The sequence below is a fragment of the Netta rufina genome (genome assembly GCF_964035555.1).
Source record: "Netta rufina genome assembly, chromosome: 1".
Taxonomy (NCBI): Eukaryota; Metazoa; Chordata; class Aves; order Anseriformes; family Anatidae; genus Netta; species Netta rufina.
In genome coordinates this window covers 170363191-170389096 of record NC_140123.1, presented here as the reverse complement: position 1 = coordinate 170389096, position 25906 = coordinate 170363191, and the positions used below count along the sequence as shown (strand labels likewise).

At 37.7% G+C, this 25906-nt stretch overlaps 1 protein-coding gene across 1 annotated transcript in view; it reads right to left on the bottom strand.

The window, feature by feature from the left end:
• The window catches only part of GRIP1 (glutamate receptor interacting protein 1), a gene marked incomplete at both ends in the record, with an annotated part of 216222 nt that overhangs the window by 68137 nt on the left and 122179 nt on the right, over positions 1-25906 (bottom strand). Inside the window, 5 exons of the mRNA XM_084282261.1 lie at positions 458-603; positions 1986-2061; positions 3016-3099; positions 6611-6756; positions 7703-7838. Of these exons, the coding sequence (XP_084138387.1) occupies positions 458-603; positions 1986-2061; positions 3016-3099; positions 6611-6756; positions 7703-7838 (588 nt within the window). The remainder of the gene's footprint in view (positions 1-457; positions 604-1985; positions 2062-3015; positions 3100-6610; positions 6757-7702; positions 7839-25906) is intronic.

The following is a 25906-nucleotide window of genomic DNA, read 5'->3' as shown; positions in this document are numbered from 1 at the left end:
ACTCATTTCTCAAGTCATGACTTGCCACCTCTACGTTTCTTAACAACTTTTCTTCTTCCCACTATATGGCAGTTTTGTCACTTTTTTATAATGGCTTGGCCACCTAGCTGTACTGGCAAAAGGCGAAAGAATTCCTGTAAGGGCAAGTAAACCCTCTTCCATGTGACATAGAAATGCTTACACTTCATTAACCTTTATTACAAACTAGTCACTGGAAAAGTTACTTTGCTAGAATCCACACTATGGTTTCACTCTACAAACCATGTCAGAATGCTAAATTGCAGTAAAATACTGCTCACCTTTTTATGAACCCAAGATTAATGATACGGTACAGAAGAGAATATCAGTGCTGCTAGGAGCATAACAAATCACAATCAATTCTAAAATAGCTCATCAAGAACAGGCAGCAAAACAGCACAGATGGTTCCCAGAACTAAAGCCCCACTTCTCAACGTACCCATTACTGAGACATCGTATTCAACCAGCAGAGTCGCCTCTTGTCCACATTGTTTGAGAATACTCATAGCTTCAGCATGTGTTGTTCCAAGCAGTCGGATCCCATCAACACTCAGCAGCCTGTCCCCGGGTTTGATTGTGCCCTCTCTGAAGGGAGATTAAAGGAATGATCTTTATTAATATAAGATAAATTGATTTGGAGATAATACTGTTTATGCAAAACGATTCTCTCACACCCTCTCTGACATCCATCCCTCTTGACTTAACACTTAACATTTACGTTGACAGTGAGAACGTTCAGAGGGCACAGTGGAAAGAAAATTGCTTTAATTGGAAAGTCAGCGATTGGAAAACAGCTTAACACATAGCTAAATAATCAAGTCATGTTAAATCACAACCAAGTATAGCTTCTGCGTCAACATATGCTTTGTTTCTGCCTCGTCCACACAACTCTGCTTTCACACATACATAAATGCCTTCCCTCAGATGCTTGCTGAAAAATATGTATGAGGTACTATGAACATGCAGGTGAAGAAACAGATTGCAAAATACAAATGTCCATTTACTGATTTTCTTCAAAAATATATCCTACTTGGATAGTTCAATTTTTCTTTTCTTCCTACCTAAAAACAATTTGCTTATAAACGTACACTGTCTCCTAGGCTTATCTCATAACATGATCAGACTTATAACAGAAAATGGAGTACTAACATTGCCAACTTAATCAGGGAGAAAAAAAAAGAAGGCAGGGACGATGAGGGTGATGAAAAAAGGGAGGGATAAAAATCGAAAGCTCTCTCAAAATGTTTGCTTCTCAATTGATGCTTCAAAGGGCAAAAATGTCAACATAAGCTATAGAATATCAATCTCCTTTAAAAAAATACCCTTTAAGTTTCTTTAAAGATTTAAGGGCACAAATGCCGTTTTTGAAAATATGAATTAAAATTACACACAAAGTGAATATTTTTCCTTTATACAGATACAAGATGGCATTACAAAAGGAAGATGTTAATTCGGCAAAACCATAAATCTGCACTCAGAAGTTTTCCAGGTGAATTCATGTGTGAACTCACATGCAGGTATGAAGAAATGTTCTAAAACAATAACAAAACAACACCCAATCACATAAAAGTATTTGTCTGGAGTGTGAGAGAAAAAGATTGTAGTGTTAGTGTATAAAAAGCACAATTAAGAGCTTCAATATTTGACTGAAGGCTGTAAAGATGGTTCTCTGACCTAATACAGAGATTTGTTCTAACTAGTTTTGGTTAATTTTTGCAAGTGTTTAATGGGTAGTCTTGGAACATGCAAGATAGCCTGTTAATTAAAGTTCACTCCACACTGTGATGTGCCGAGCCTCTGTAGTTTCTATTACTGATATTATTTTTAAAATTAAACACATAAATCATGAATTTCAAAGGTTCAGGTTTGAATACATCTACTTCACTCCAAGTCTTAACTTCTATTCCAAATAATTCACTTTTCTCCATTTCTCTTTCACTTGCATTACAGAGAAAGATGAATTGTACCTGTCAGCAGGCCCTCCAGGTCTAACACATGTTATTACAACAGGACGAGATTTATTTCTGTCATCATGTGCTCCACCTAGAAAGAGAAAAGTGAGAGAAAGCCCACCTTCATTTTATGCTTTTTATGAAAGCTCATTTCCAAGAGGTAAGTCTAAAGCTTGCAGCATGCACACTTACATATGGGCTAAAAGGAGGAAAAATGATGAGGCCATTCATATGAATCAGCACTGATGTTCACTTGAAATAAAATTGACCTAATGTATGGTATAGATGATCCTTTATACAACGTTTCTTACAGAGTGATTCTTATTAAAGGTGTAGTCCTTTCTTAGAAACTGCTTAGAAATCTGATCTCATTGTGAAAACTTACTGTTCTGTAATGTTTGCTGCACTGAGAAAATAAAACACCTGTACTGTGTGTGTACTCCAAAAAATGAGTAGCCACTAAGGAATTTATATATTAAAGAAGTGATAAAAAAAACACCACAACACAGTTATACAGTTTTTTTTTTTCTTTTTTTTTTTTTTTCCCTGAAGAAACTAATACACTTCCCATAATGTATCACTGGGGTATATTACTTAACAGCTGCATGTTTTCTTCTCTTCTCTTAAGTCAGAGAAAATACTTTTGTTATATACCTCAGACTGCCAGCAGGTTTAATCAGATTCCATGCCTAATTTATAGAAAGTGTATATGTGAATCTTTTTTTTCTTTTTCTTTTTTCAGAACTACTATTTTATGGAATAAAACAGCTTCCTGCTGGTTTCAGTGGCAGCAGAGTCTGGTCGTAACATGAAATGAAGTTTGTCACGTTCTTGGCATAGTGGATTAATTACTGTTGTTCCATAAACAAATATTACATCAGTTCATAAAAGCAGTACGGTAATGTATGGAAGATATAATACATAAATCACAAAGATTTTTTACAAACTGTAGGCCATAAATCTTGAAATGATTTCTTAGTGCTGTAAAAACTTTGCTTCTTTTGCTGATTGCAAAAATACAGACCACTCATATTTAGTAACTCACCTCTTATTACAAACCCAAAAGTGTTCCCCTCTTTATGTAAAGTAACTTCCACAGTTCTAAAGATGACACCCGATCCTTGTATAGCTAAAAAATAAAGAAAGAGAAAAAACTCCACCATTATCTTCTTTTCCTGATTATGCATATAGATTTGCATCTTTTCCAAACTAAATTAGTTGCTGTATTTGTGGTCCTACCATTGGAAAGATCTAACAGAACAATCAGACTGAAGACCTGTAATTAACTACAGCTCATACTCTTTTTGAGAGAATTTTGCACCAGATACTTTGGAGGTTGCCAATGGTTTACAAAAAGAGCCATGGACATGTACAACAGCTGAGGAATTTAAGCCTTACTATTTAAATGTTGGCATCATTTTATTTTCTTATAGTTGCAGAAGAGTGCTAGAAAAGATGGGAATACACAATGAAACACAAAGACGACAAATGAAATTCTCACAGCTACCTATGTAGTTGGTTGTTCAGCCATGACAACATTTGTATTGCTTAAAGTCGAGACAGTCAAGATTTCTGGGGTATTTTGCTAATATCAGATTGCTAGGTCGAGATGAAAAAATATTTTGTATTATAAAAATCTGTTATTTCTTCCTTTTTAAAAATGTAACATGCTTCCTCACCATTTGTGAGTGAGTTTAAAATTTTTCTGACTTCTAGTCAAGTCAGTATTTTCTCTGTAAACACTACAGGAGTGGTGCACAGCTGGGTTGGGAGGTGAGAAGCCTAATGCACAAGCCAACACATTTGGGTGTGATAATCCATTTTACATTATTTGAAACCACTGCTGTTAAGAGACCAACAGCCAGTTCACTGTTAGCTTTTACAGGAAAAACATTGGCAGAGTGCAAGAACTTCTTTTTCCAAAGGGAAAGGGACACTGGGCAAAATCACACATGCATTAACTTCTAGGTTTCCAGTAAGATACTGCAAATAGCACATAATACAAAGATGAAACAAAAACAACAAACAAACAAACAAAATAAAATCCACCAACCACCGAAAACCTCAACAAAAATACAAAACAAATGCTCTGTGAGGTGCAGGACTAATGAAATCTTATGTCCTTTAATACTGCAGCCTGTAATAATCCCAGTTTTACCTGTCCCTGTTATGATGCCCTGAGGGACAGGCTATGCAGCTGGCGAGGTGCACCCTGCCAGCCCATGGGTGGCCCCAAACAGAAGTGGTGCCCCCTCAGACCTTCCTACCTCTCCCTCTGGGTGCTCCCTGGTCTGGGACTCTCTCCTGATCAAGTGTTTATCTCCATGAAATGTGCAGGAATATACTTTTTTTTTTTTTTTTCCTGGACTCTTTCAATACCTTGTTAAACTCAGCTGACCATGACCTGCAGTTTTTAAAGTTACCGGAGGGAACCAGAAAAACAACCCAGTGAAAGCAAATGAATCTCAATCTCTTAGCAAAACAGGCTAAATCTGACACTTCAAAGCATTGCTTTGTATTGCAGTAATTTCTGCTGAAGCTCAAAGATCAGAATGGTATTATTAATGTGCATGCTGCTCCTTTTCAGCTAGAAACCCTTTATTGACAGAAAAGGACCAAATTGCAGGGAGATGATGATAACTCTTGCCTGCTTTCCTATCAACCTAAAGTGGCCCAGTACACAGCTCAAGCTGAAGCTGCACTTGCTAATCTGCTCCGTGTGTCTTGTGGCCTCTACTGGGGACAAAGCTTGTAGTTCAGCAAAGAAGAGCATGCAGCATCCTTCCACTTGAGCAACAACCATTCAGGCGGCTGTACTTCCACCCTGACCTCAGCCTGGGAGGTGAAAAAAGCCCTTAGCCATTAGCAACAAGAGGCAGATGCAAGGCAGACATGGATAATGTTCCAGTCTGAAGTGGTGAGATGGCTTGTGCTGAAAATAGAAGCTGGATCCTCCTGCTGTGAACACTGCCAGGCAGGGAAGGAAACACAAGGGAGAGTGAGATTACTAGTGCTCAGCCAGGTTTAATCCATCATTATTAACGTACTGACATTTCCCCACTCAGAAACTAAAACAGCCCTCTCTCTGAGGGGGCAACTGTGAGAACAGCAGCAGAAATTATTTATGTATGGGGTAGGGAAGGAGGTGCCAGGACTGCACTATGTGACCAACTGCAAAACTTCATGTTAAAATGTCACTTTGTCTAGCTTGTTCATGAAAAGTTAATGAGAACAACTTAACTGCCCATTATCTACACAATATTAGCCAGGCTTGTATGAAGGAGTCAGAAATTTCAAGGACTCAGAAAAAAGGTTAATGATTGCTTCTGTAATTTACCATATCAAAATCCTATTTCTGTGGACAAGAGTGGCACCTACGCCAACAGCGGTGATACTGAAGAAAGCCCACTTGACTAAGTGCAAAACAAATAATGCTCATAAACCAATGACACCTCTAGTAAAATAATTCTGAACTCAGCTGAATTCATTACCTCAAATACTGTATTTTTGAACATGAAGCTCTCTTACCGTAAACAAACACTGATCAACAGAGAATGTTCAAAACATATTAAGGCGATTGTCAGGAGGTCATAAAAGCAACCAAATATGTAATTAGACTAACTCTCCAGCTGCTAGAATCCAGTGAGGAGTTCATTCTCTTCTGAGCACCATCAAAAAGACTGATGGATTTTTTTGGCTCCTATTGCAGTGAAAGTCTATATTTAAGGAGACAAGAGCTTCCTAGCTAGCTCTGCATTTTTTTTCTGGCCAAACACCAGAAAACGACATCTTCTCCCCTCCAGCAAGCATCATGAAAGAACATGCACTCTTTTAAAGGCTGCTGTTTCAGTCCCTTTGGTGCCACATGTCACTTACTCCTTCATTTCAGGCCCCAGGTTTTTAACTCACCATTATTCTAGCTTTTACTTCATACCCGATGGCCTCAGTTCCCACTGATTTTCTCCCACAGAGTCACAGACATAAATATAAAAAGAAAGGGCAAAGGAAAGAGGCAAGGAAGACATTCAGTAGCACTCTTTGTGACTTCGATGACAACATATGCTTGTATTTTGAAGACAATCCCGCTCAGCAAGAAGTCTTAATTTCACTAACAGAATTATTGCAGTTCTACCTATCCTTAATAACCTATTCCACTGGGTCTTCTGCTCTAGAAATGAGGTGTTGCCTAAAACCGATGTCAGAAAAGACTGGAATATGTTGCTCATCTGGGAAAGCATAAGGTGCTGCAAACGGAGAGAAGGAAGAAAAAGAGGTAGAACACATGGATATTCATTGGTCTCATCTCAGAAGATCTTACTATAACAAGGACTGTCTTGCCCTCGAATCTATCTAATCTAATTCTCAGTATTCAAAACTAAAAAAAAAAAAAAGTGGAAGTTGACAAGACGCAGCTCTGCCATTGGCTGTATTAATGCTCCCCAAAAAACCCAGGCACCTCGGAGAGCTTCTCCTTGCACTGACAATTCTTTTGTACTATTTCCACACTCTGTGATAAGCCAAAGGATGAAATTATATGCAAAGGAATAGCAAAAATGAAGATCACTAGCATGTCCACTTCAGTGCTGACAACACATGTCTCTTATTCTGCATAGCTTTCAGTTTGCTCTGCGTTTACTTACAGACTGGAGGGAGCTCGTACTCCACTTCTAAAACAACCCTCTCGCCAACATTCTTGAGCAGGCTGATGATTTCATCATGGCGAAATTTGGTCAGGTTGATTCCATTCACAGATTTGATGTAGTCACCAACATCCAGCTGGTCACTCCTAAGAAAAAGCACATATTCCTTTTGTTAAAAACAGATCTGCTAAAACAAATTGAATACTTTAAATTACTGTTTAGTGTTGGCAAGAAAGAGTTTTTCCATTCATCTAGATTAAAACAAGTTGACCTTTCAAACAAAAAGTGGCATTTAAGAACTTAATCTAGTCTAGTTTGTTAAATATTAAAGAACATTGTTGCATTATTAATTTCTGATGTACAAAACCAGCTGTACAATATAGTAGTTGGATGATTTGGCTGGTTTGGGCACAGGATTTGGGAAAACATCTTCATCTCCCCATCTTTCTGTCTCTCTCATTGGGATACTGCCAGAACTATTTTTTTTAGATAACAGTTGCCTTCACAACTAACATCATAACTAAAGGAGACAGGCCACAGCTCAAAAGCATATGTTCTGATCAGTTACTTGGAATGACTTAGCTTAATCTTGACATGTTTTGCTCATGAATAACAGTTTTATTTTTCTCTGTAGTAGTAAGCAAGTAATGACATTATCCTTTTTTATGATCTTAAAAAACAGTTGTTGAAAAGGCTTTTCTATTAAATTATGGTAATAGTATGGCTTTCAGTTTTACTTTTTCCCCCTCAATATTTCATGCTTTTTCTCTCAGATTTTTGTTCAAGGACCAAATAAATAAATAAATAAATAAATTATATATATATATATATATATATATATATATATATCAAATTTCTATTGTTTAATTTCATGACAGCTTTCAAATATCTCATTGGTACTTCTAGTTTTTATCAAAGAAGCCCTGAGGGAAGAGGGGCACCAGCTGTTGCTGTTTCAGAGCCTCTCCAGTCTGATGGGCTGCCATTACAGATGCATCTAGTCACATATTTGTTAGTGACCTTTCTGATGCGGTACGTATTTCTGAAGCAATCACATCTTATAATGTATTTTGTGGCCTGAAATGTGGTTACCTAGCAGCGATTCCTCCTTGACGAAGGTTAGATACTCTTGGTTTCCCATCCTTGTCGATTCCACCCGATACTGTAAGCCCTAGGGTAGTGCCTTCTTTTTTCATTAATTCAACTATTGTTGAGCCCTTGAATTCCTCTGTTGAAAGAAAATTATTGGCATTATTAAATTAAATGGTAACACAGATGTTGCTTTTCTAAAATGTCATCTACTTCCCAAGAAAATCATTGTGTGTGCTAATAAGAAATAACGTCTACATCTGTAGATTTTTTATGTTGCAATTCAAAAGTTCTGTCCACAAGGCTCTGCACATAGACAAATCCAAGATACATACTCTGTAAAAGGTAATTAAAAGCTATACCAATGTGCTAGTACACTATGCAGAGCCAATAAATGCAAAGTCTGGCAACACTTGAACCAAAGGTAGTTGTTTCACATAAAAAAAAAACACACACCACAATTCTCCTCCTTTTCTGTTTCTCCCTCTGAACTCTATGCTTTATAAATTACCTTAGCTGATAACTAAATAGAAGGGTAAAAGACACAATGATATAATGGTACTAAAAAATTTCAGACTTAATTTGAGGCCACTTGCAGATGTTGGAGTTAATCCAAACAATTGGATATAACAAGAATCCGGAAGGAGAGTAAATGTATCAAACCTAACAGTTTTATTGCTTATTCTTACAGAAATAGACGTCCACAGTAACACTCTAAAATCTGCAGAACAGATATAAAGTGAAGGTCTTTCACAGTCACAGTTGTATATAATGTTTCCCTCACGTGATGTCTGGGACACCCTTTCATGCTGTTTGCTCATTTAGCATTCTCGAAAAATGCCAAGTTAATCTCACAAACCTCAGCTCGTGCAGGTCACCTGCAGTGGAAAGCCTTGACCACTCAGAAACAGTTGGCCTTATTGCACATGGCTGGACATAGCAATCCACATATGCACAGAACTGTTTCAAAATGCACAAGACACTCATCCCTCATGTCTAGCGTTTCCAGAGAAGACCTATGAAATCTACTAGCTTCCCTGATATTCTGGAAAAATACACAAAATCCTAAAGATTCATCCTGCAACTGATGACATCCCGGAAAGATCATCCATCTCTCTGATCCTTCACAGCATCAATGTGCAGCCTCTAGGTGAATTGGTCAAATCCAAACAACACCATGCATACACTACAAATGACAGTATGTCGGCACTGCACTGAGCTAGCAGTCTTGCCATGGCAGCACAAGATTTAAGGATAAAAAGCTACTCAGAAAACAAGCAAGTTCCTTATATACATTCATATGTTCACCAGTAAACATCAAAAATCTAGACTAAGTACTATACCAATGGCAGCAAGGCTCTATCAATACCTTTCCTTTATGACCTAATATATCTTGAACTCAAGATGAAGAACAGCTGCCCTGAACAAGAAACTGTCAAACTTGAGCAGTGCAGAGGTAATGCTGGGAGGCAGAGAAAAGCATTCAGAAGTGCCTACAGCCCTGGTGGAGAATCCTGTCAACCTTGGTGCTGCTTCTAACAGAGTTAACTGCTGCATCTTTTGGAGGCATAGCATTGCCCTGTTGAATGTTCTCACTCTGGACTAGATGGCTGAAAGGCTCTTCTTCCTTTTCTGGCTGCTTAGGACCTCAGTTATTCACATTTCTACCATTGTACAGCAAGACTGTAGTGCTTGAACAAGGATTTTGCTAGGCTTATAAAGCTTCTACTAAGACAAAATTCTGCAATGTATTAGGTCAGCAGTATGGATTGTCCTAAACTTTGAAATGAGCATTTCAAAAGTGGAAGGTGTATTATAATAAAATAGATTATAAGAGACTGAGATACTGTTCCAAAACATGTCCCCATGCAATCAGATGCAGAGAGAGGCATAGCTACCTGGTGCATGTAACTTGGCTGGCACAAAAGAAGTTTTAAGTGTCATTTGGAAGCTATAGAGCTCCACAATAATGTTTGCTCCCATCTGGGCATTTTGACAGTTCAGAAAGAACAGATGTGTTCACCTGCACCTGAGCATATAGACAAGTTGCATAGCAGTAGGAGACACTATGGAACAAAACGCTATTTTCAGTTTTATAAAAAACTGCAAGTACTCACAGTGATTACAGGAATCAGGCATTGTATTTACTGCAACCAAAAATACCGCACAGTTACACCCATTCTGCACATTACAGCCTCAGGTGCCTGGCTGGTATGTCCTACTGGTTTACTCAGGGTTTACTCCACCATGAGATCTGAATTCAGAAGGAGAATTTCCCTCCCTCCCCCACCTACCCAACTGAATTCCTCTCTTGAAGTACCCAGTAGTACAATCTGCTTCTTAGGACCATCTAAGAAATCTATTTAACAAATAGCTTGCTAGAGCACGTACAGAGGACATCAGCAATGCACTCAGCATGCCTTATCTTTTGCCATAGCATAATACTGCTGTGTTTTGATCTTTTAAATAGGTTCTGAGTTTGCAATCCAGTGCTGGGAAATACTCTGCTGCCTGAAGTGACATGCGGAACAGATGATCCACGGAGTGTTTTAAGCTAGCTAATGATTACACAGTTCCCTGCAACTGCTGGCATCGAAATTAATGACCAGGCTACCTCCTTCTCGCCATCTATTCTGACAGGTTTCTGTGTACCTCTGTCAACAGAACTGTGACCTCTACACATTCTTTCTAGAAAAAGATGTACCAGCACTGCAAAGGGGTGGCGGTGAGAAATGCTTATTGCTAACTAACAGATGAGGTCATCTAAAAGTACACAGCAGTTGCATTAGGTTTGCCCCTCTGAAGGGCTTTGTAGGGGTTTTTGTCATTGTTGTTGTTGTTTTTTTGTTTGTTTGTTTTTGTACATAACCATAACAGGAACAAATCAATCTACCTAATTTGATTTCCTTTATAAGGGGCTGTTAACCCTAGAAGAGCTTTTAAACAGGCCCACTTGATAACCCAGTCTCATTTTTTCATCATTGCTTTCTTAAATCACGATCGCTACTCTTCTAATGCTATATGTTACACGTTTACTCACCTGCATTGTTTCTACATTATTATTATAGACTAACCCCACAGGAGTATAATCAAAATGCCCAATATCAGAACAACCTGGCCACCTCACTTCTACAAACACCTCTCTAACAAGCAACTGCATCCACATGCACTATCCCTTAAATAACACGAGGTCAGTCTCTATTCCCTAGTTAACAAAAAGCTATGTTATTCTTTGTGGGTTAAAAACCATACTTCACGTGTCAGCTCACTTGTAACTCATTACTTATGCCAACCAGCAAACTCCTAGTTCGTTAGAAGGCTCTGGGGCCTGCTCTTTCCCACATGCACCCCCACAGTGCTAACAGCATTAGCATAGTCAGCGTCAGAAGGAAAGTCAAAGAAGTTATTTCCAGATCTCTTCTAATTTATGAGGAAAACAGGAATTCAATTTACAAGTCTTTTGCTTAATTGCAAACTGAATATAAAACATGAACACAGGAAACAATGTTTTCTTATTCCACAACAGTTTATGAAGCATCAGATATCGGAACACCACTCCTGCAATACAGCTCCATGATATGTACCAAGTGAATTGTTCTAAAATGAAACCACTCAGAGAAAATACGTTCCCAAGTCTATAAAAAGCCCAAATCAATACCATTTTACACTTCAGTTTGAGAAATGCACTTGAGAACTTCTTCCCCTCCCAACCACTAACCACTCCAGCAGCACTCAGCAAAACAGAGCTCACTCTGGGACGAGCCCCCAGGGCTGCTGCAAGGCAACCTTGGGCAAATGTCGGTCTGTGCTGCACCAGCTGCCTCACAGCTCTGCTGGCATCCACCTACCTCCAGCACAGGGCTTGGGAAGGCAACTGAGCACTGGAGATGGGCTCATTGTGGGGCATGCAAATGTGTATGGTTGTGCGTGCATGCAGATGCGACATGGTAATGGAAGTTTCTGCTCCAAAGAGCTTAGTGTAGTCTCCAGTCCTGTAAGGTGGAGCATACAAAACAGCTGAATGCAGAAGAAAACATAACGCTGTTAGTTGTTTTTGTAATTCTTGGTCTGAATGCTTCTCTTAGGTCCACTGCTGCAATACTGTAACTATGTGGGCCTGACTTCCAGCAGGGTCAGCTGGCATAACAAGGCTGTGATCTGAAACCTAGGAGACTATAGGGATACTCGACATAGGACAAGAAAATTTCAAAAATAATCTAGTGCTTGGATGTGAAATTATTGGAGACTGGATGTGAAACTACTGGAGAGTGTCCAGATGAGGGCTACAAAGATGGTGAAGGGCCTAGAGGGGAAGATGTCTGAGGAGCGGCTGAGGTCACTTGGCCTGTTCAGCCTGGAAAAGAGGAGGCTGAGGGGAGACCTCATGGCGGCCTACAGCTTCCTCCTGAGGGGGAGTGCAGGGGCAGGTGCTGATCTGTTCTCCTTAGTAACCAGTGATAGGACCCAAGGGAATGGTGTCAAGCTACAACAGGGGAGGTTCAGGCTGAACATCAGGAAGAGGTTCTTCACCAAGACGGTTGCTGTGCACTAGAACAGGCTCCCCAGGAACGTAGTCATGGCACCAAGTCTGTTGGAGCTTAAGAAGTGTTTGGACTGTGCACTTAGTCATATGGTCTGAATTTTTGGTAGACCTGTGTGGTGCCAGGAATTGGACTTGATGATCCTTATGGGTCCCTTCCAACTCAGGATATCCTGTGATTCTATGCTCAAATATGACTAGGTAAATCCCCCAGTAAGAAGATGAAGAAATGGAACAACTTGCAGGTAAGTAGAATCCAAGAAACATTATGTCAAATTAACCTTTCTTCAAGAATATGAAGCTCATGATGAAGCTCCTAGAATTTTAAATACGATCAGACATTTGATAATTTCCTGCATTTTGATGTATGTAAATAACATGTTTTAATGAATAAAAAGCATGGAAAATAAGATGACTCATGAGATTTCTGAATGTGGCATGCATTCACTTCTTCAAAAAAGAAAATTAAATACTAAAATACAGAAAAGAATTTCTCCCAGAATAACATTTGAAAGCTGAGAAAACACTTAATCAAAAGTTTTATTATCTATTTTCTATATTCCTACAAGTTTATATCTTAATTTGCATATTGAAGTAAAATTGAAAAACATTTGCTTTCATCCCAGATACTGTGTGTCTTTTTTCATTCCCTTCTGTGAAAATTTCACTTTTAAATCCAAGAAAGTGTCTATAATCTACACACTCGGGTTAAGTTCCTGTATCCTCTACCTAGCAAATGAATTTGTTCAGCTCAGCCAGGACAGGGCATAAATGGAACTTAACCTAAAAATAAAAGAAAACTTGCAGTTATTGACCATTTCCTACCAAAAGACATACATAATCAATAAGTAAGTAATTGGTAAGTCTCTTGAAAATACAGTCAGTGCTCTCCTTGTATGGATTTTACCAGTATGTCAGCAGAAATTCTGCAGAGGAAACATTTTGCTTTACATTCCAGTAGGCATCTCACAGTTTAGTAAGAAATCACATAAAGATAAAGTCAATTCTTAAGGTACAGACAGCAGTTTGTTATACTGGGGACATCACATCTACTCAATGTTTTAAGTCCTTTGGGTAGGTGCATTGCTCTGAATATGATGAGAGGGATGTCAATAGATGATGAATGCTCCACTCCTTGTTTCCATTTTCCTGACTGGCTGTCAATCTTGGAGGAGTTCACAATAACCATTTAATATCCAGTACACTAGACAATCTTTTTTTTTTCTTTCTTTTTTTCTTTTTTTGAACTGTAGGAGAGTCTATAATACAACCTCACCATTTGGAAACATTATCTAAAAGCCAAATACCTTCCACCAGCATTTATAAAGTGGAAAAAGTTTGCTGTTGCCTGACCTAAGCATGATACAAGAAAGCAAATAATGATATTTTATGAGCAACTGCAGGCCGCAATATAGAGGATGTGATGATATAACTCACTGAAAGTGCTAGGCCTATAGGACATGGCAACATAGCTTATATCTGGTTTGCTTCCCCGATGAATTAGTTCTTGCACTATTTGGTTTTGGGTACGTTTTTCATATTCTTAGGCACAGAAACAGATACTGTGGCAGCTAACTCTCTCTAAATCAAAATGGAGGTATACAACAGGGATGTTCTTCAATTTAGCATCTAACATAAGCACTAAATTTTAAACTCTGTTTATACACCAGCAGATTAGAAATTAATATAAATATCCTAAACCTGAAATCAAATAACCACCAAGCCTCTTCATTCTTAGTGACAAGAACTGTATCAATTTGTTAGCATAAGTGTATTGCTATCCAATATATGACATAGTTATTGAACAACACCACAGTAACTTCAGTAATTACATCTCAAGAGTGAGATGTTTAGCAGGACTGTCAGATTCTTCCTACAACAATAATACTCTTGGTAACTGTGACAGAGGAAAACCCACAATCAGCTGCTGAAGAACTGTATTTTGGTTTTGATAGTGACCAGAGTTAAACCATTATTACCTTACCAAGGCATAGCATTTCCATCCCACAGCCTCCTGTGCGGTTATGACAAACAGTCCAAGTGCTTTTCCAGCTGTAGCACAGCCATGCTAGCAAAGGCACATGCTCAAGAGCCAGCATCTCGTTCCTGACTGAATTCACCTCTCCTAGATAAGAGGTGTGTCATATGAGGATACAAAAAAAGGGCTGCTTTGAACTTAGAGGGAAAAGTGGTCCATGGAAGCAGTAGTACAAGAAGCAGAGAGGTTTCTCTGGACTAGCCGCAGTGGCTATGCAGACTAGGGTTGGTGCTGGATGGCCCACCCATATGGATAGAAGCTTCTCCAGGCAAAACAAGTGGTGAGGGAACAATGTGTTTTTTGGTCCACCGGATAGTTCTGTTCACAGAAATTTCATAATGAATTATGAATTTGTAATATGTTGCTTTCTTTTTTTGTTTGCTTTTTTTCATTTGGTTGGGTTGCACAACAATGCCAGAAAACAGCAAATCAAGACTGTGTGTCAATACACAAAATAAGCCAAACTTTCTACTATTAGAAGACTAAAAGTATTCATCACATTACTTTTACAGATACTGAGCGTACAAAAGGATTAACCTGAGTAATCTCAACACAGATGGTGTCATCTGATTCTTCTAATAGCTGGAGCTACTATAAATTTTTGTCAGTGACCAGTTTGTAATTCTTCTCTCTGTGGTTTATTTTTTACTCTACATATCAAGGACTGAAAGCATCAGGCCACACAGTCAGAAAAACAAACAAGCCTTACCCTCTCTACATTTCTTGAGATGGCTCAGAACAAGGCTTACATGTATACAGGAATAAAATTAATGCAACCATAAACTTTTTTTTTAGTCCATCTAGTTTTTGACTGTGTGGAAGAATATGGTGGGGGGGGAGGAAGGGCAATATCACTGCCACTGAGAAATATTTAAAAATGCCACACTATTTGGATGGGTTCTTATTTTTAAGGTATCTTTTCTTTAATTTTTCTTTAATTTTTTTATCTTTAATTTTTGCTTATGTGCTTCCTGTTTTCTGAATTTGTGCAGATGTCCAGACACATGGAATGTAATACAGTACAGAACATCTGCTTAGAAAGAAATTGGAAACATACAAGACAAGTTTTATTATCTCCTATTATAGGTAAAGAATCAAATTACAAGCTCAAATTCTTATATGAAAGAACAATCAACTTATTTTAATTAAAATGGATTTAGAATGTAACATATACTTAAATCTTAAGTGTCAAAATGACAGAATTACAACTCATAATCCCTGAGCAAATCTTGGCAGAGAAATTCAATTAGAGGGAAAATTATTGATAAATTTATAAACCACTAAAACATCTGTCTTCAGTTAAATACGAATATTTTAATATATTACTCTAAGAAGATGGAGATTTAATGGAATCAATGGAACAATAGAATCATGTACAATATAAAACTTTTTTTTTTCATTGTTATCTACAAAAAAAAAAAAAAGTGCCTGAAGTGCTACTACCTTGCACCATGGTGGGAATAAAGACACAGTGCAAATTGCAAACTCACTCAGCAATGTATTCTAGTTACAGCACACTTATTTTCTGAGCTAGCTATAAATTTCTAATACTTTCATTGATGCCTTTCTTCAGGAGAGTATGTATGTTGACTGCCACCTGCATTGCTTGAACATTTGCAACTTCCTTACCTTTGGATAAGGACCTGTTCTACACTGGGACACCCCAATCTGTCAAGCTGGAGGTTTCTGCAGGAAGGACACTGGAAACTTCAGCAGAAAAGGCACAGTGATGAATGATTCAGTGGCCTCAACATTCACAGCTTCTTCAATACTCATTTCAGGGCCTTTCAAAATCAAATCTCTCTGCTTCCACACACTATCATTTTTTTTTTGCTTGAGTGGGAAATGGGTAGAAGGTACTTTTGAGCTGGATCTTAAATCCATAGTTACCTCAAATCTGTATGTCCCAAAGTAGGCCACATAAAATGTGTCTCCTTTTGAAAATTTTGCTTTGTGCTATTATTGACTGAGTCTTAAAGTGAAGAAGGGCCTGTGCTTCCAAATTGCTTGCCAGGACACCTCTGTGTGTGTGTGTCTCTGTTAGACACAATCAATGAAGAAAGGACAGAGCTCCATTACAACATTAGTTTCCTCTCCATTCCTGTCTGAGCTGGATGAGGGCCTGAGTAATGCTTCTCCCTTGCTAGTGGAAATGCTGCAGTGTAGAACAGCACAGAGCTTTGATATTGATGTGGCATTCTGATTTACAGAACTTCTTCCCATAATTGTGACGGATTCACGTCCAGCTTCCTATCTCCGTTATTGAGAAATTACCACCAGGAGAACTCTGGCTAAATAGTGTTTGCTTGTACAGAGGTGACACTCTTCACAAAAGTGCAGCCTGACTGCTCTAGTTTCTCCACTTTCTACGGTTACCAAAATGAATCAGGAAGGATTGATTACAGAATCGATTCCATTTGTGTATCTCAAGGCAGGAAGGAACCATTAAGAAAAAATCTCTCCCTGATCTCCTGAGTGACATAAGCAAGGAAATGTGATATAGAAATAACTGCAGCTACAGCATATCTTTTAAATAGATATCCAACAGAGTTTTGAAAGCAGCAGGTGATGGAAAATTTGCTACGCACACTGGTAATTTCTATCTGAATTTGAGCAGATAAGCCTTCAATCCCAAATCCCCATTATACTACCAACATTACATTCAGAATCTCCTTGCAGATACATAACTGTAAACTCTGATCACATCAGCCCTTAATCTTCTTTCCATTTTAGATTAAGAACTGCCTGAATTGTTTAGGTTTTTGTCATTTAAGGTATATTTTCTAGCTCCTTCCAAAGTTTCATTATCCTCTTAACCTGTGGCTACCAGCTAAGTTTTAGCAATAGTGCCATTAGAACCCATTTTTCCACCTGAGTCATCATTTCTTTTTACTTAAGATCATTTGAGTTGCCTGCTGTGGTCTATAGTTGTTACATAATGTAACATTATAGTTGATATAAAACATGAGTTTTCCTTTTTATGACATGGAGCCAAGACCACTAGTGTCATGGCAAAACTGAAGTAATAAGAAACAGAAAAAATATAACAACAATGTCACATTTTTGGATAAACTATTGTGCAAACATTCAAATGATGGATTGTGCTTTTTCAAATATATATTACGAAGACTGAAATTCCATGCAGCAAATGTGCCATATGGAGGAACGGGCCAGGGAAACCTTTCCTAATACTTGGACTAATGAGCAGTTGAATGATGCACTCGCTCTTTCTACTTTGTAGTATGCAGGGAGGTTCAGCATGACAAATGTGTTTATCAAAGTCTGTGTGGAAGATTAGACAACCCTTGGAAAATGAGAGTGAATGCTTCCTGTGGAAGTTATCTATTGCCCTCTGTACTCAGTGATCAATGATTCGTTTATGGTTTGCTTACTCTCTACCTTTGTGGAAAACCGCAGCCCCAGAAATGCCGACATCTGGAAGACAGTAGTTCAAAGACATGCTGAAAGAATGCAGAGCTATGAATATTTTAAGAAGTGGTCTGATAATGACTCATCCTTTTTCTATACTTCATCATGATATAAAACTAGTTATAAGAATGGCTTAGGGGTGAATTCACTATGCAACAACTACTGACAAGTAGAATCCACTGAATATTTTTATTAAGTGTTTACAATAGAAAAAAATGCCTCTGACAAAAGGACCATTAACTTGCTCAATATTCAGTATGAAGAAAACATATTGTCAAAATCAAGGAAGAAGCAGGATTGAAGAACTACAAAATAAGCTACTGGCTTATATTAACATTTGCTGAATCACAGGAATACTGATAACTTTAGCTGCCAATAAGCATTTAAAATCCACAAGGATTTACTATTTCTGGTAGAGAAGTTTGCCAATAGGAGGAAAAAAAAAAAAAAAAGAAAGAACGGGAATAATTCAGGCATTTCTCAGCTGCTAACCTGTGCTCTGTAACTCTAATCAATCTCTGTACTTATTCCCTCAGGTTTAATGTATGCATAATGAACTAATGGCAAAGAGGAATGAAGACAGATGCATTCATTTGCATGAAGTAACTTATTATGTAGTCAAGCTTACTGAACAAATCACTGCAGTGAAACAGTAAAATGCACAGCTGCAAGAATGCACCTATATGATTTCCTCTGTTGTCTAAATTGCCAGTGTATGTCTCAATTATCATAGAAATTGAACTGGCGTCATATTAGTACATATTAATAATGCATGTGTTAGCCTGTGATCAGGCACTGGGCATCTGCAACTGGCATTAATTTTACCCAAAAGGACCGGTGTTCAAATCTTCTTTTTTTGTTGTATTACTGTACTGCTCAATTGCTTTGAAAAATTGTGATAGGTTCAGTCACATGACTAAAGCAATCACGACTGCATAAATCTTACATTGCTTGCCTGTCCCAAATATGATACCAAATGCATTAACCTAAAATAGCTGGGTTCCATGGCTCCTATTTTCAGCTGCTTTAATGCAGAAAAGCACCATGATTTAGACTTGATAGTTAAAAAACTGATCCCTGCCTTCATTTTTCTATGTCACATTAATACTTTGACAATAAAAAACATTAGTTTCCTTTCAATTCATGAGTTCCTGGCAAATAAAATGACTGGCAATCTAATTATAGACTCAAATTTTGCAGATGTAACTTCTGAAATCTTTCAGGGTGTCACTCCAGTCCTTAACTTGTATCAGGTACTCAAATTTAACAGCTTCCAGTTTTCCTCCTAACCTACAGCCTATCCTATAGTTTGGATGTACATATAAAGGATGCCATATGCCAAACATGCAGGCACATTTAGTGTTTCTGCCATATTTATAACCTCACTTACCTTACCACAGTTAATGAGAGTATATCATGCCAGTTTTAATGCACCTTATGGGACTTAGATTTATGCCAACAAAATGTCTGGCTAGGATCCATTTTTACTCATACACATGAAATAATCAGTTCATTAAAACAGACCAAAATAGACGCAATTTTGGATTTCTGATGAATCTCATATCCTTCATAGGAGAGCAGGAGAGGATGCTGCTGGTATCTAACATTGCACAGAGCTATTTATCTAACCTGGAGCATTCTCAAGAATCACTGAAAGCAAAAGTTTCTAGACAGGCTCTACCATAACTCCCACAATTTAGCTTATTCTCCTCCACAATTTCTTTGACTGAAAGAAAATGACAGAGGTAATCTCTGCCTGAATTAAACTATCCAGTAAACACATTTGTCCTGTTTTTTTTTTTTTTTTTTTTTTTTTTTCTTAGCTTTTGTAAAGCATGTTCAACTATTCTGTGAATTTTTCTTCTAGGCTTTCTCTGCATAAATGTTTTGCAGATCCCATCTCCAAAAAAAAACACAAAAACATTTATGTTAAGGGCAGATTTACATTAAAAAAATCCCCCAACATGACTATACAAGTGTGGATACAATGTCAAACCCTCCGGCAGACATGAAGTCATAGCAGGGGAAAAAAACAAAAACAAAACAAAACAAAACAAAACAAAAAATTTAGACCAATTTGTCAAGCAAAAGAAGAGAGACACTATTCCCATGTTGATGTCATCATGCCTACCCTGAAGCTCTGCTCATTTAGAAATATTGCAAAATTCATACCCCCAACCAACACAGCTGCAAACATTTTCCAGGAAAGACCTGGTTTTCACATCTTACAGAACGCCTGCAACAAGAGTCTCTGCTCCAGATTTTCTTTGCCTCCTTGGTTTAGCAAAGTCTGGAGCAGATGATCCTCAGGCCATTACAGTTCTGCACAAGCATCATGTTTTTCCCCACTAAAGACCCAGGACAGATGATGACTTTTACTTAAGACGCAGCATTCATGTTAATTCCCAATTCTTCCAACTCATAATGGAGAGAGAGATACCCACCCCATGCTAACTGCTACTGTCTGGTAAGAATATTTAGTATTGTTTTGACATTGCAACATTTTAAAATGTATACACATTAGAAAAATACAAGATGCCCTGATGTCTTTTGATCCCCAAAAGACATTGTCAGTGCTGATTACTGTCAACGTTATTTGTGTAGTGTGGCAGATATATTAAAATGTGTACTGGATCTGCATATACAATGATCTAGACCCTACTCCAACTTTCTACACAGAGAAAATGGGGATGATAAAACGTGTCCACAACTGGTCAAAAATACTCACGAACTGCAAACGCCCTTAACTCAAGCCATGAAAAGCACATTTTACTGTACATTATAACCATGCCCAACTATTATTCTAATTGGCTAGTACTTAATCTAGACTATCTTCCTTAAAACAGCTTGTCTGTTTTCACTGGTGTGGGGTTAAGTAAGTCAAGCTCGATGATTTTTTACTACATTCCCATCCGCTATATACTCTGTGTTACACCATTACTTTTTGTTAGCAGCTAAGGAATAACGCTCCTGGATTTTAATGGTCTCATTAGGGTTTCCTACCATTCTCATCATAAAATTACAGAAATTCCTTACTAGGCATCTGTTTTTATAGCTACAAGTTCGTAATGACTTTCAAATACACTTATTAATTTTTTTTAATTTTAATTTCTAGAACTAATAACAAATAAGAACTCAAACTGAAAACTTTTTGGAAAAGTATGTGTTTACTCCCATGTGAATATATTCCATTTATGTTATTTAAAAAAATATTATTTTCAATTTTACTGCAGCATTAGTTATTTTTGATAGATTTGGTCTATGTTCCTGCAGTCCTGATCTAATAGTAAGATTTCCTTATATGACCTCTATCAATTTTCACTTCTCACTTTTGTTTACAGAAGCACCATTCTGGAGATCAATATTCAGAGTATATTATCAGGTATGATCGTTCATGGTTTGTCAGTGAAAATTCAGTGAAAAATGCAGCTAAAATTCAGCTGCAGCATGTGTCCCGTACTTTTCTATGGTATTACTTTTTTCTACCATGGAGGTCAATGCTCATTTTCTGAATCATTTATCTGACAAGTATTTGGGGCCACAATGTCATCTAAGATGGGAAGAAGGTCTTGGCAGGATCTTGTCTACCAGTCAAGTATTAAGCTGGCTCGTTTTGCTTCGCTGATAAAATTAATTAGCATTGAAGATTGGCACTTGTTCACACCTGGATTGATATTCAGTGTCCTTCCACCAATGTTTTCTGTGGATAGGAGCACTGAAATCTCTCCATTTTGGCCTCATTCCTATTTTCTCCTATAAAAATATATTTTTTTTATTTTTTCTGTTTCTTTTTTTCTTCTTTCTTTTTTCTTTTTTTCTTTCTGTACTCTTGAAAAAAAAAGAGAAGCACAAAAGCTTGTTAATAAGTGTGTCTTTGTGACTTTTCTGAAGAGCCTTCTTTATGTGCTTCTTCACACAACATTAGTGGATTCCCAAGACCACACAGACAGAAAATGGGAATGGTACCTGGACAAGATTTATTTGGACAAGGATAATAAATAAAAAAGATAAACATCTTCATTCTACTAGCCTATATTTCACCTAGAAAGTTAATAAAGTCTCCCACTCTAGAAATGTCAGAGATATGAGTAGAAGTGTGTCAGTAAATTAACTATGAAGTTAATGTGGACAGAAAGGATTTGGGAATCCTGGTAGGTTATCAAAACCCCCACTGGGCAGAACAATACAAACCATGAATATATAAACAAGACAGTTTTACACAGCATCCTTGGTACACCTTTATATTTAGTGACCATCACTCAGATACTTTACCTCGTTCTTGTGACACGATTCAAAAAAAAATATTAAAAAACAAAGACAGGGCTGGAGAACCAGAAAAGAGCTTTCAGAATAGTAAGGGAAATGTGACTGGGTGCAAAAGATACCAGAAACACAATCTCTTTACTTTAACAAGGAGAAGATTAAAAGGTGATTTCATAATGAAGTATCTATAAAGGATGAACTGAATTTTAATGAAAGATTCTCTATCACAACGAGGGGAAGCAGAATCTACACATATTCAGCCAAGAAAACAAAACGATGAAGCTAATTGACCACAAAAGGCTGTGGTGGATTTTGCATCAAATAAGTACGACAAATGTCACTCTAAAATATAATTTAAATACAAAATGCAAAAAAGTAAATACAAGTAAATTCAGGGAAGTTACATGCTTTGTTCAGATGGCCACCCAGGTGTCTTCTGGCCCACTAACTCCATGTAAATTCACAGTAGGTACAGTAAAAATTGAAAGGATAAACTCTTTGTTCTTACCATTGCACTTTTAAATATAAAGGAAACAAAAGCTAGTTTGTAATGATGTTATAGTTAATTTGTGGTCTTATGGCTTTTACACAAAACAGAAGGTCTGATTCCTTTATTCTACACTATGAGGCACAAATGAATCCCTCAGTCAGCCCCACACACCAGGGATGTGATCAGAAAGATGCACAAGCATCAAAATGTATTTGTCTCTTTCAATTCTAAGAGAAAGCATGAAAATGCTATTAAACAAGCAAATCAACAGCAATTTCTTTACCAACATGAAACACATTCAACTACTTCACATCAGCCAAATGGACATAGAATTTTGTGACAAAAAGAAAAAAAAAAAAGAAAGAAAATATTAGATTCTGATGTTAAAATCAAGGTTTGCAGGGAGAGCTTTGAGCTACTGATACAGTCAAAAAGAAGAGGCAAGCTATTATCCGGATCTGGGACAGCATATTTTGGTGTGACAGAGCTGTTATCTTGGGAGGTGATATATTATTCCCTTGCTATCTTCATGCCCTGAATTTATAATCGCTGCAGAAACTGAATGGGAGATTCAGAAAAAAATATGATGGAAAGCATCCATTAACTCCAGTAAAGATGTATTAGAAAATACATGAGGAACATCATTAAAAAAGGCAAATTAATTATCTATAACTGTATGAATAAAATAATCTAACAACTTAAATGATAAAAAATATTCTCAACTTCTCTCTGCTGGGGAAGACTAACGTGTCATCTAGTCCTGTTCCATCATGGAAAGAAGGAAAAGGAGACGCCGAGAGCTTGGCTACTTTGTACAGTCCAGTCCTGCCACACTTCCCATCATCCAGTACTGTGATATTAGACAGCACATTGCTCCTCAGTCGTTGTAGTATTTATTTGTGAATCTCTTGGCAATTCATTTATTCAATTCCTTTTGAACCTGGTGACTCAGTCTGCATGCACAGGTTTGCTGCTTACTCTTCCTCTCTGGTGATACTGGATCCAGGAGGATCCTCTCGTCTGAATGATGCAGAAATCAGTTTTTCTGTTGAACCCACATTTTTGCACCAATATCAGACTGATAATAATTCAGGTGAGAATATCTAAATAGATTTCCACCCAAGAGAAAAATGATAAAGCATGAAAAATTTCTAACACAGCATTTCCTAACTTCTGAATAGATTGAGGAACCTGAGCATCCTTATGAATATTCTCCTCATATAATACTATTTTTCTGAAGATAGCTCCACACACACACACATTTCCCCTCTCCAAAATCCCAGCCTTGCTATCACGTGCAAATGTAGCAGTCTTCAAGAGGTCAATATCAAGCTTTAGCTACTCAGTTACCTAAAACAACAAGGATAATGTTGTAATCAGCTGTTCCTCTCCATGAGAGACAGTCAAAGTAAAGCTGTTTCACAGCTTCTTGGTGGGCAGCAGAGGTTATTGGGATTGATGAGTCTTGTGTTCAGCTAAGAATTGACTGATAGTTACCCAAGCACGTGGTTACAGACCTCACTGTGCTTGTCTTTCACCATGACATTTAGGAAGCATATGGCTTTCCTTTCCCTCTCCAAACTCACCCAGCCTGCTGACCTTCCCTTTCAGAGACTGCCTCCATATCTCTTTCAGCCTAGTCTTGATCATCTTTATTCCTATCTGCTTGATGTTTCCTGGTTTCTCCCTCCTCACCTGGCCTCTACAGCCTGCTCCTTCTCCCAACTGAAGTCTCTAAAGAAGAATAATTTTTCAACAGAAATCACTAACATTTTGATTAAAATGAATGAAGCCAACCATCACGAGGATGTGTTCCCTTTGTGGGTTCAGAAAGCATGCTGAAGTCATACTGGAAAACATCCAGGAGATGGGACCCCCAACCTCAAGAGACACATGTATGCTCCCCAACCAATTTTCAGGTCCCAGGCTCTACCGACATACTGACAGCAAGGCAAGGACTTGGACTTCAAACTAACAGATGGTCAATGGAGTACAATGGAGAAAAGGATGGTGTAGAGGCTGCAAGCACATTCGCTGAATACAGAACCCCTCTCTCAAAATTGCTATCTCTGCCCTAAAGTGTGTGAGTACAAAGGCTAAATGGCTGCAAGAGGTTTTTTTAATGTTCTTAGAGATACTGTATTGGGTTTTATCTTTATCATACTACAAATAGCTAAACTGATTTCGCTGGGAAAAGATGCTGCAGGAATATATTAGAGTATTATATTTTGAAACCCCCACATTTGGTAAAATTATATACGACTAAACCCAATTGTACATAAATGAAGGTGTTCAGTATTGTCAACAATGAATACGGCTATCGGCTGAGCCCATAATTAACCTTTATATAAAACTGAAAATATTTTGAAGATATTTAACTTTTCAGACCTCATCACAACCGTCTCATATCAGCTGGATACTTCAAAAAGTGCATGTTCCTCATTATTGCCTTGAATGTATTTTCTTTCTCATTTATCATGAAAGAAATGAAGTTAGATCTGTCTTCTAATCCTTTTCAGTATTGAAAAGCATTAGCATGGTAATGTTTTGTTGCTGCTCCGTAAATAAAATGCGTAAATAAATCACCAGCAATCTAGTTTAGGTAAGAATTTGGTGGGCTTTTTTCATTTTCTGTGAGAGAAATTTTCTTTGAGTTCATCTGTGTATGAAACATGATTACATGAATGACATATATGAAACCATCCCAATAAAGTTATTTGGGTGGAAGGGAGGAGGGATAAGGAAGAAAACTCTTTTCTTTTGATATTAAAAGTGAAAGCAAATTCAAGAATTTCCAGCCTTGAGGGATGCTGCACAGACCATTTGACAAACCTCCAGCGGGTTAAACAAATACCCAGTGAAGAAGCAAGACTGTAAATGATAAAGCAACTACAGCCGCTCATCAAACATGAAAATCAGCAAATGACTTTGCAGATATAATAAATGCCTCAAGTGTAGAAAAGCTTACTAGTCTGTAATCTGCATTTCACAGGTCAGAAAACTTGCTTCTCTAAGAAATCACCCAAGATATTTACTATGGTATGTGTGACTGCAGAGGTTATTGTTAATGGATTTCAAATGCTAGAAATCTCTTCAATGGCAAATCTGCGCATTCGGTGTTGATTTTAAAAAGCAAATAAAATGAGACAAATGTAAATTGAGAAAAAAAAAATGTTTTGTAGATGTATGTTTCAACTTCCTGGCTCTGCATTTAGTGATGTGGGGTTTGTGTGCATGTCGCTGCAGAAGGTGGCTGTCCTGTGGCACCTTCTGACCCCTTAGGAGAACTCAAAAAGTCAAAAATTAGTAGAACTCCCTCAAAAAGCAGACAGGATCATTTCTATCACCTATGGTTCACTAACACTGGAGTCTGAAGGGCTTGTGCAGAAGGAATGGGACCAGGTTAACTCATGCGAGTACGAGAACAGCTGGTTTTAAATATGTGCT